Source organism: Rhinopithecus roxellana, chromosome 6 (genome assembly GCF_007565055.1).
Source record: "Rhinopithecus roxellana isolate Shanxi Qingling chromosome 6, ASM756505v1, whole genome shotgun sequence".
NCBI classification, from domain to species: Eukaryota; Metazoa; Chordata; class Mammalia; order Primates; family Cercopithecidae; genus Rhinopithecus; species Rhinopithecus roxellana.
Genome location: NC_044554.1, coordinates 4,024,664 through 4,036,414, shown reverse-complemented (window position 1 = coordinate 4,036,414; position 11,751 = coordinate 4,024,664). Strand labels below are relative to the sequence as shown.

The 11,751-nt window shown below is 53.2% G+C and overlaps 1 protein-coding gene across 1 annotated transcript in view; it reads left to right on the top strand.

Moving 5' to 3' along the window:
- The first annotated feature begins 231 nt into the window (after nucleotides 1-231).
- LOC115898376 overlaps nucleotides 232-11,751 on the top strand; it is a 34,776-nt gene continuing 23,256 nt past the window's right edge. Inside the window, exons 1-2 of the mRNA XM_030933291.1 lie at nucleotides 232-2,540; nucleotides 4,478-4,710. Of these exons, the coding sequence (XP_030789151.1) occupies nucleotides 2,337-2,540; nucleotides 4,478-4,710 (437 nt within the window). The 5' untranslated portion in view covers nucleotides 232-2,336. The remainder of the gene's footprint in view (nucleotides 2,541-4,477; nucleotides 4,711-11,751) is intronic.

Sequence of the window (11,751 nt, the reverse complement as noted above, 5' to 3'; positions counted from 1 at the left end):
CTGATAATTGAGGCCGGGTGCTACGGGGTGACTTTCCCTTTCTGGAGTTATTTAGCCAGTTTCTTTCTCTCTGCTGTGTGTGTCGACACAACCTTGGCCTCCCCCACTGTAAAATGGAAAAACCGCAGCCGCAGAGCTCACCAGGGAATTCTGCAGTTCTCGGAATGACTGCACGCCAGGCTGACAATGTGAAGTGTTAGATTAACGCGAAAGTGTTCTATTTTGGAACATCGAATACAGACGAGGCGTGTAAGAAAATGATGTTTTAAGAAATATGTTTTATGCCATATCATTTCTTTTACTGGAAACAAATGGACAAACAAACAAGAAAAGCCAAGGAAAATGCAACCGGGACACGGAATTGGTGCATCTGTGAGGGGAGGATCACAGCTCCAGCTAAGATAAAAATAAAGCCACGCATGCCTCTGCTTCTCTACGTGGCAAAATAAACAAGCGTCACTTCGAGGAACTATTGATTCTGTTATTAAAACAGCCTGTTTGGTTTGCCAGATCGTAGCAGTTATTAATGCATTATTAATTCTATATAAGCTTGTCAGATCCATTAACCGGGGAGTAACTGCTGAGGGAGGGGAGTCAGAACCCGCGTCACGCCGCTCGCTCGGTCTAGGTGGAGAGAAGCGGAGAGAAGCCACGTGGAGCAATGGAGGCAGCTGTGTAAGGCAGTGTCCGTTTCTGTCTGTGGCCGAAATGGCCAGGGGTATTTTTGGCCGAGTTGATGAGACAGAGCTTGGAAGAGGAAGGTTTCATACTGATACTTCAGCCGGCTGGCTGCAGGGTAACCTGCATTTTGGGCCATTTTGGGTTAAATGTACGAAAGCAAACATCCACATAAAGGCTGGAATGGTTTGTCAATGACCCAGAGGCTCTTCCCACGATCTTTGGAGCCCTGGGAACCTGGAGGTACCTGCAGAGCTGAGTGGATTGCCTCCGTGTCAAGGAAACAAACGGGACTTGTGAGAAGGGGCGGTTTGTGAGGCCCCCGGCTGCAGGCGCTGGAGGTCCTGCCCCCCGCGGCACGAGGCTGCCCTGCCTGCTTTAAGCAGGAGACAGGACTACTGACTTGGTCCGATCTGCCTGAACTCCTTGTTTCTCACTGCCCGTGGATTCCAGTTGCTTTAACACAGGAAGTGGGACCTGCTGGAGGAGACTGGGCTGTCCTCAAAGATGACACTGTTTCCATCAAGGCAAGGATACAGCGTGATTGAGACAGTGCCCCACCCACAGGGTGGCTGGCGGGTTGAAAGTCGTGTTCTGTGCAAAGCCTTTGTAATAGGGTCTAGCCATACCCAGTGCTATGCACGTGTTTACCACCATTGCCTCTCCCTTCTCCCATCTCATGTTATCTGTCTGTAAAGTGGGTGTCGTGAGCGACCTCTGGTATCTGCTGAGGCAGGGTGGTGTTTGGGTGAGGCCAGAGTAGTTGGAGGCTTTGGTTTTTGCATAATGGGACCCCCATTTTCCGCTTAACCCAAAGCAAAGCAGAATCATGGAAGGCCTCAATGCAGGCAGCCCTGAGGGCACAAGAAAGTTGATTTTGTTCCAGGGGCTCCTGGGAGCTGGGTGATGGGTGACCATGCCAGGAAGCACCTTGACTTGGGTACTTTGCAGAGTCTTCCTCCCAGGGCGCCTCCACTTGCTGCCGTGTGTCAGCTTTGACTCCCAGCCCAGTAACAAACACGTCCATGATGCTGTGGACTGACAGAGACCGCAGAGCTGGTCAACGTGAGGAATGGGGCCCGCACCCCGGAGGACCTCCAAGGCTGGGGGCATGGGAGCAAGCGGGTTACTCAGGCCCACACTAACCGCACTTGTGACTTCTCTCCCTGAGTCAAGGCAAGTTTTCATTCAAGCCAATGTAACACAATCTTGCCAAAGATTGGAAGAATCACTAGCTTTGCAAAAATTTAAAAGACTCAGATAATACTCAAATTTGGAGCCCTAATGAGGTATGTAAACCTCATGTCCACAGACTGTGTTACTGAAACCAGAGGGGTAAGATGCTTGAATAAGCCACCCGGGGCCGCCCACGGCTGCTCCTTGCGTGGGAGGTGACCACATACGGCCGCTTCTCTGGGGGACAGGACAGAAACTGGGGTAGGTTTGGCACAGCTGTAACCTCCAAGTCTGTGTTCACTTAAAACTAACTGCCTTTGATTGCATTTGCCAAAAACATTGGTCCATGATTGATTGGAAATAAAATAATGAGGGTTTGAGACCCGGGCTCCGACCTCCCTTCTGTTCTGGGCCCGTGTGGGGCTGGGGATGGCCCGGGCAGGTGTCAGCAGCAGGAGCGTTTTCCGGGGTCCCCTTGGAGAATGTCTCTCCACAGCTTCTCCTGGAACACTGGCTCCGAGGCTCAGCAGCCTCCTCGCACCCCCTGGGTCCACACCTCGGACCTGTCTGCCGGCATGGCCAGCCTGCCTCGTCATCCCCCGCGGGCTCGTGCCTCAACAGGTGGCGTGTGGATGCCACCATCACCATCATGGGAGAGGCAGGTCCACCCTGGAGCTGATTCCCTGGTCAGTGAGGACCATCCTTCACCTTTGGTGTGCCCGCATTCTCACATGGGGGCAGCTCTCTAACCCCACACCCTTCGGGGACGGCCCAAGACACCCACGCTGTCTGGCAGTGGGCTGGAAGTGCACAGTCAGCTGGGCTTCTGGACTGGATCTGGCAGCCCTGCTAGTGGCCCTCAGGAGATGCCCGTGAGGGTTTTGGTGCTGGAGTGGGGAGGGGCTGCCGTGGGTGAAAGGTTTCTCGGACATGGGTTGGGGGGGGGCTGGATGAGGTGACCTGGGGACTGGGATGATGGGGACGGTGCCTGAGTCAAGCCACTCAGTGCAGGGACCCCTGGGCCTTGATTTGAGGTCCTCCGGCAGCCCAGCCTCACTCACCGTGGGTTCAGGCTCCGCAGAGGTAACCCCGGTGGGCAGGGAGAGAAATGACCCAGGGGCCGCCGCTGAACTGGCGGCTTGGCGCGGCTCCATAAGACCTCGGACTTTGGTGCGTGGATTTTTCCAGGAAGAGTGACTGTGTCTTTCCTGTGACCTCAGCAAAGCCTTTCTAGGGTAGTGGGTTGTTTTCTTAATAAAGGAGGAGTTGCTGATGTCCTGGAAACGTCACCGCAGACTCTGCAGCATCAGCTGGGCCTTTCGGGAGCTTCACCGCCTATTGGCATTTCTGATCGAAGGAGGGGGCAAATGCAGGAGGGGTGGGACCCTCAGGCCTGGCCACTCACACGCCTGAGCCTGGTTAGCGGCGCACAGGGAGCGACCCTCTGAGGTGAAATCTCTGACGCTGTCGGGCCTCCTACCACCCCCCGATGCCCTGCACTGAGCACGGCAGCTTCAGCTTTTGGGGTCCCGGGGAAGGTCTCCGACCTGGGAGGTTCTCGCTGCCGCTGATAGAGCCACAGGGCACAGAGCTAACAGGTGCTGAGTAGGGGGCGCAGGCTCTGCTCCCGCCCGCCTGTCCGCCCTCCGTCCCCGACCAAGGACATGCCAGCATCAGAGGGTTTGTGTCCACACTTCTCCCAGCCCCCAGGGTGCAAGAATGAGGCTGGGTGTTGGTGCTGGTCTCTGCTTGTCTGGAAAGGACTTGCTGTCCTGGGGGAAGGGCAAGGGGCCGCTGGCCAGTCCGCACTGTCCCCCGTGCTGTGAGCTCCCTCCAGGGTGTCCCCCGTGCTGTGAGCTTCCTCCAGGGTGTAGGGTGTGCGGATGGGAGGGGCTCAGGTTGAAGCTGTGTCCAGGCAAAGGAGAAGCGCAAAGTCCAAACGTTTCCTGGGCAAGGGGCCAGAGACGCCTAATTCCACCTTCTGTGCCAGTGCAGTTCACAGCTCAGCAGTTGCCAGGGGTGGGGTCAACTCTGGAAAGACCCTGTGTGTTGATTCCGGGGTGAACCCAGGACTCCTGAGTGGGTGCCCGGTCCTCTTGAGTGCCGGCCGCCTCTGCTTCCCTCTCCAGGCCCACCTGCCAGCCACTACAGTGGACCCCAGTGCCCAGCCCCGGTCCCCCACGCCAGCTTCTCTCGGCCCAGGTCACTCTCTTCACACAATCTTCTGCCAGTCACCTGCACACTCTGATTCCTGAGGTGACTCTGCTCCGGGCACACGCCCTCAGCAAGGCCTGCCTGAGCTCCGTGTGTGCCCATGGATCTATGCACAGCTCTCCCGGGGACACTGGCCCTGGCTCCGCTCCCTGGACAGATCCGTGCCCGGTGCTGGCTCCGCTCCTTGCACAGACCCACGCCCGGTGCTGGCTCCACTCCCTGGACACACCTGCCCCCGGCGCTGGCCTGGGTTGGGTGTGTCTGTGTGTCCGGCACTCCAGTGGGGAGTCCGTGGCGGGTGTTGCTGAGGTGTTGGGAGCAGGACCTGCGGGCAAGCAACGGGCTGGGCCTGACACTTACGTGTTTTATTGAATCTCCCAATATCCAACATCCCATTTCCATTTAACAGATGAGGAAACGAAAACACAGAGAGGAGAAGGCACTCGTCCAAGGTCCCTGCCAGACACTGGGGACGGGCTCACACCTAGCGGCCTGCAGCCTCTGCCTCTCGGAGCAGCAGGGGTCGGTCTGGGATGGATATGGAGGCACAGGGCCTTGGACGTGCCCGTGGAGCTGCTCGGCCAGTGGGAAGTTAGCCAGCATTTTACAGGCAAAGCTGCAGAGCTGTGCTGGTGCCTCTGTGTGAGTATTTACCTGCAGTTTGTTACTTGGGGAAATCACATACGCTTCTCGCTGCTTCTGGCTCTGCAGAACACAGACTCAGATCTGGAATCTTCTCTCTGCTTCTGACTGTGCAGAACACAGACTCAGATCTGGAATCTTCTCTCTGCTTCTGGCTGTGCAGAACACAAACTCAAATCTGGAAGCAAAGGGCAGATGCCGTGCAGAGCGTCTGAAAGCACTGCAGACCTCAGACCACAGGGAAGCCGGGTTTTTAAACCATCTTCCTGCACTCCTTTTCAGGACTAACATTAGACCAAGTGGTTGAAGGAGGGTGGGTGCAGCTGACGCTCCAGTTCAGTCAGCTTTTAATGTGGCTCCTTCAAGCAACTGCTGCCAACCCGCTGTGCCCACCCACCCTGGTTGGGAAGGAACCTGGCGTTCTCAACAAGCCGAGTGTCCCTGCCCCCAGCCCCCGCATCGCTGAAGCTGCCCTTGTGTAAGCGGTGGGGTGTTGTTGAGGGTGCGGCACAGAATGGGTGATGATGCCGCTCCGTCCCCATTGCTCCAGGGCCAGGACTTGGACCCAGAGTGGGAGGAGCTCCAGCTGTGCACCCAGGAAGTGCATCCATCCCCGGGCCGTGGGGGACCCCACCGCTGAGGGGCAACAGGAGTGCATTCTGTTGCAGACAAACTGCAGGTCTGCTCTGACTTCTGCCTTTTCGAGCCTGGCTCTCTCTCTACCACTTCTGAGGTCTCAACCTTGCCTCGCCGCCACCCTGCAGTGGCCGCTGTCCGCACCTCAGAGCTCACGCTGCTGCTTTGCCCTCTTCTTAATTTCTTGTTTTTTTTTTTTTTTTTTTTTTTTTTTTTTTTTGAGACGGAGTCTGGCTCTGTCGCCCAGGCTGGAGTGCAGTGGCCGGATCTCAGCTCACTGCAAGCTCCACCTCCCGGGTTCACGCCATTCTCCTGCCTCAGCCTCCCGAGTAGCTGGGACTACAGGCGCCCGCCTCGTCGCCCGGCTAGTTTTTTTGTATTTTTAGTAGAGACGGGGTTTCACCGTATTAGCCAGGATGGTCTCGATCTCCTGACCTCAGTGATCCGCCTGTCTCGGCCTCCCAAAGTGCTGGGATTACAGGCTTGAGCCACCGCGCCCGGCCGAATAATTTCTTGTTTTGTTTCTGCCTTCTGTGGTATCTCCCATGCGACTTGCTTTATACATTAAAAAACCCTAAAAAACAACAACTCTAGGCATTTCCTGCCAAGCAAGCATTTTGGGCAGAACTTGTCCACTTCCAGGATGGGCTGGATTGTTGTTGGCCGAGAAGGATCTCTGCAGCAGCAGAGACATGAGACATGTCTTTCTCAAGAGCAAACCAGGACTAATACATTTCTCTCACAGCCAAAACTGCCCTGTGTTTGTGCTACTGGAATTCACTCTTTGAGGCTCTGAGTGGCTAGAACCTTCTGTGTCTCCTCCAGCAAGGGTGTGCACAAACAGTACAGATCCTGGTGGCAACTGGGAGGAAAGTCCAGGAGGAGAGGCTGTGGACACATTTGTAGGGACGAAGTTTACTGAGGAGAGAGGAAGCCTTGAATGTGTCTATCCTCTCACCTGGGTTGCAGAGGCTTCCAGTCTGCCCCGAGGGCAAAGCAGGGGAATGTCCCTCTGCCCTCTCTCAAGGATGCTTCAAAGGCACTTGCCTGGATTTGTGAACCTCTGCAATACGTGGCTGGGAGGGATGGGAGGTGCTGGTAACATCCTTCTTGGGAGATGGCAGCCTCTGTAGGAGAAGGAGCCCTTGCCTGGGGAGAGGGAGCCCGTGCTGGGGGAGAGGGAGCCCGTGCCTGGGCTGGCCCTCTAGGAATAGGGTTTTTATCACACTGAGCTGCAGAGGGGAGTGAGGCTGCAGGCTGGGGCTCAGTGCCAGGCTCTCATGATTTCCTGGAATGCCTGTTTCTTCACATGCTGTATGCCCTTACGTTCTAGAACTTTAAAATTTGTTTCAAAAATAAATTTCACCAGTTATGCTTGTTTCACTGAAGAGTGGGTCTGTGGGTCTCCTCCAGCTGCTGGTCTGGAAGAGGGACTCCCTCTCTGTTGTCTCTGGACCAAATCCACATTCACCAAAAAACTCAGTGATGATGTCATCATTTTTGCTTAAATTGTGACACGTGTTTTAAAGCATGCAAGAGAGGAATAGGGGTCTGTTCTTTTTACCCAGACAGTTTCCATTTCTGTTGCTCTTTTGTCATTCCTGACACTGTGTTTTCTTCTGATTTCATTTTGCCTCTGACTGAAGAACTTCCCTTAGCCATCTTTTAGAAGAAGTCTGCCGGAAAGCAATCCTCTTTTCCTTCAGTTGAGAATATCCTTATTTCACTTTGTTCCTGAAGGCTCTTTTCATTGGAGATAGAATTCTGGGTTGACAGTTATTTTATTTTAGCAGCTTAAAAATGTCGTTCCATGTCCTTCTGGACTTCATTGTTTCTGAGGAGAAATCTGCAGTCTTTTGAACAGTTGTTCCCTAATGAGTAATGCCTCCATTTCTCAAACTACTTTAAAGAATTTTCCTTTGCCCTCAAGTTTTGGTCGTTTTATTATGATGTGTCTGGGTAAGGCTTTCTTTGGGTTTATGTTGCTTGGGGTGTTTGCTCAGATTCTTGAATTTGTGGGTTTATGTCTTTTACCAGATTTGGAATTTCTTTTGCTGTTATTTCTTCAAATATATATATATATATATATATATATATATATATATATATATATATATTTTGAGATGGAGTCTTGCTCTGTCACCCAGAATGGAGTACAGTGGCGCAATCTCGGCTCACTGCAACCTCCACCTCCCTGGTTCACGCCATTCTCCTGTCTCAGCCTCCTGAGTAGCTGGGACTACAGGCCCCCACCACCACGCCCAGCTAATTTTTTTGTATTTTTAATAGAGACGAGGTTTCACTGTGTTAGCCAGGATGGTCTTGATCTTCTAACCTCATGATCCACCCGCCTCGGCCTCCCAAAGTGCTGGGATTACAGGTGTGAGCCATTGCGCCCAGTCCAAATATTGTTCTCTTTATTGCACTGTTTTTCACTGTGGAGGTTGGCAAGTCCAAATCTGCAGAGGAGGCTGGCAGGCCCAGGAAAGAACTGGCATCTTGGTTCAAGTTCAAAGGCTGTCAGCTTGCAGAACTCCCCTTCTTTGAGGGACGTCAGTCTTTTCCTTAAGGCCTTTAACAAATTAAATGAAGGCTACTCACATTATGGAGTGTCATCTATTTTACTCAAAATCTATTCACTTAAATGTTAATCTCATTAAAAAAATACCTTCCCAGCCAAATTCAGGCATGTTTGACCAAATATCTGGGTGTCATGGCCAAGCCAAACTGACACCTAAAATTCACCATCATGCTCCCCTACTTGGATTCCAGTGACACAAATCTTAGACATTTTGCTATGGTCCCACAGGTCCCTGAGGCTCTGTTTATTTATTTCTTCAATCTTTTCTTCTTTGTCATTCAGATTGAATACTTTCTACTGATCTTTAAGTTCGTAGATCTCTCCTCTGTCACCTTTATTTTGCTAGGGAACCTATCCATTGAGTTTTAAAATTTTGGTTACTGTATTTCTTCGGTTCTAAAATCTTTATGTCATGTATTTCTTTCCCATATTTCTCAAAAGTGTTCACTCCTACTTCTTGGAATATTTTTGCAATAACTCCTTGGAAGTCTTTATCAGATAATCCCAATATCTGCGCCATCTCAGGGCTGATGTCTGTTTTCCCATGTGCATGGAGATTTTCCTGTTGCCCGGGTATTTGTATGCCAAATAATTTTGGATTATATGCTGGGCATTTTGAATATTATATTATAAAACTCTGAGTTTTGTTTATATCTTATGAAGAATGTGAATATTTTTGATTTACAACCAATTGTACAACCAAACTAACTGGGCTCAGAATGCAAGTTCTAACCAACCTTCTGTTGTTACAGTTTCAAAGTCAGCTCCATTTTTTTTTTTGAGACAGAGTCTTGCTCTGTTGTCCAGGCTGGAGTGCAGTGGTGTAGTTGCACAGATCTCTTATCTCTCTGCAACCTTCACCTTCTGGGTTCAAGTGATTCTCCTGCCTCAGCCTCTGGAGTAACTGGGACTACAGGCATGCACCACCATGCCCAACTAATTTTTGTATTTTTAGTAGAGACAGGGTTTCACCATGTTGGCCAGGATGGTCTCAATCTGTTGACCTTGTGATCCACCCTCCTCAGCCTCCCAAAGTGCTGGGATTACAGGCGTGAGCCACCATGCCCGGCCTAGTCAGCTCCATTTTAAAAGCCTTTGCAGTGCTATCTGGGTCAGTTCTGTGTGTGTACCACCTGGTGGATGGTCTGGGCTCTGGGTGGGGTCTGTTCCATAGTTCTACATTTGTGGCACGTTGCTTAGGGTCAGACCCACACACGTGCAGCTCAGGGTGGCCCAGGCGTTCAGAAGCAAGTTCACTGGGGCACATCCTAGGCCTCTCTGCTCTTCCCATTGGACCTCCCTTTCTCAGTCTCCTTCCAGAAAGCTGGAGCTTGGTCAGCTCTGTTGTGTCTGTCACACACCCGCAGGTGTCTGGGGATTACAGGCGTCAGGCACTGCGCCCAGCCACTGCCCGGGTTTTGAGTTCTGTCTTTGTTTCTGACATCTCAGCATTTCCCTTTCCTTCACATCTATTTGGGCTTGGCTATGAGCTTCACCTGTTGCGTGGTGGTCCTCGCAGCCTGTGGTTGGCTGTGTGCTCGGGTCGACAGCATGTTTGGTGGTTTTAGCAGATCGGATTCCCTGTCAGCTTGGTCTGCTGTGGTGCCAAGGCCAAGGGCCCCTGGTTTTCTCCATGTCCCTGGAACCCACAGAGAGTGCTGAGAAATGCAGCGTGGTGGGCAGGCGTCTCTGGAACCCACAGAGAGTGCTGAGAAATGCAGCGTGGTGGGCAGGCGTCTCTGGAACCCACAGAGAGTGCTGAGAAATGCAGCGTGGTGGGCAGGCGTCTCTGGAACCCACAGAGAGTGCTGAGAAATGCAGCGTGGTGGGCAGGCGTCTCTGGAACCCACAGAGAGTGCTGAGAAATGCAGCGTGGTGGGCAGGCGTCTCTGGAACCCACAGAGAGTGCTGAGAAATGCAGCGTGGTGGGCAGGCGTCTCTGGAACCCACAGAGAGTGCTGAGAAATGCAGCGTGGTGGGCAGGCGTCTCCGGGGCTCAGAAGAGACTCATTTCCACCAGCCACGTTATACAGAAGCATTTTATACTTGTTGCTTATCTTACATCTCAAAGTAATTTTTTGGCCACTGTGAATCCACGGGCTCCGTACAGTGCCTGTTACCCCAGAGAAAGAGAAGCAGGAAGCTGTAATTTAGAAGCTGTCATCTCGTTGAAGGTGTGTTTGTTAGGATTACATTTGGCTGTGAGGAGCAGAAGCCCCCAAAACAAAATGGTTTTGCCCAAGGTTAATTTGATGGCTCCTCACACCAGCCAATGAATGCCTGGCAGGAGGTGGATGCCCAGGCTTGGGTGCCGGCTTTGCCTTAGTGTGTCCTCTGACTCACACCCCTCCCGCTCCCCCTCTACCACCCTTAGGGCACTGGTCAGGCGCCTGCAGGGTCAGAGGGCAGCCTGAAGGCAGTGGAATTTGAGAAGGAGTAGAGCTAGTGAAGGAGCCGGCGTCCTGGGGACAGAGGATGAGAAAATGTCTGGAAGTCAGAGTGAGACAGCCTCCTGCACAGTGGGCTGGGGAGAGAGGGAGCATCAGAGGCCTTCTGCTGAAGATGTGGCCAGCCCAAGAGGACCTCTCCAACCTGGCCTCTGTCTCCCTCCCTCCTCTCTTCTCCCAGGGCTCTGCTTCAGCCAAAACTCAACCAAAGGTGAGCAGGCATGGAGCTGGTCAAAGCTGTTCTTGGCCTGGGCTTTGGGGGCAGAGCACAGGGCAAGAAGGCCAGGGATGCCCAGGCTAACCTTGAGATCTGAGTTCTTGACCTTGATAGGATAGGGGTCAGAAGCACCTTGTTACACCCCCACTTCTGCTAATGCCATTAAGATTTCTTCCCGGGGGCCTAATAGGAACTGGCTCCTCCAGAAGACTCCACCGCTGGCACCAACCACCCGCCTGATGCCGCCCCTCCTTTCCTGCCACAGGCTGGTTCTGGACAGGCTGCGGAGGATGCGCAGGGAGGGTTTTTGTGTCTGCTGCATCACCTTTAGACCTCAGAGGGCCAGAAACTCCACCCTCGGACTGTGATAACACCACCACTTTTGCACATGGGACTCATGAAGGGGCAAGCAGCTGTTTTGCACACGCGTGTGTCTCCTCTCGTGAATATTGGTGACTGCTCCTGTAGCATGTTGAGAATGTATACTCAGCCACTGGCTCAGTTCAATCCCCTTCCCTTTACCCCTCCCTGGACGGGCCTGTTTCTGGCTTCTGGTCAGAGGCTACACATCCCAGCCTGTCCGGACGGCCCCTGCAGCTCTCCTTTCCAAACAAATAGAAAGAAGGGCTGCGGGCATGCGGAGGGTGGAGGAGAAGGCATGGTGTGACCTTGTGCTCACACTGTGGGACGGGGCTTCTGTGTCCCAGCAGCAGACTGGAGAGAGGAAGGAAATGGAGAAGCCAGGAATCCACTACCCCTCGGGGAAAGCCCCCAGAACCGAAAGCAGCAAGGCTTCTGTTGACATTTTGTTCATTTCTGTTCCTGTTGGTAGAACTGAGTCCTCCACACCCAGCTGCTGGAGGGGCTGGGAAGCCTTTGTTAATTCTGGGACAACCCACATGGCCTTGGGGCCATGTTCACAGCTCATGTGCCCTGGCAGGCTCCGGGTTTCCCAGAGGCTGAGCTCTCAGCTTTCTCCCCCGCCCATGCCCTGGCCCAGAAGGCCTTGGAGAGAGGCGCGGGAAAGGGGGGAGGCAGGAGTGCAGACCACGCGGTGCGGAGCCTGGTGAGAGGCAGAGCTGCACCCTGGCGGGAGTGGGCGGCAGAGGCTGGGCCTCCGGGGACACTGCAAACTTGGGGGAGCTCCATCAGTGCCTTCA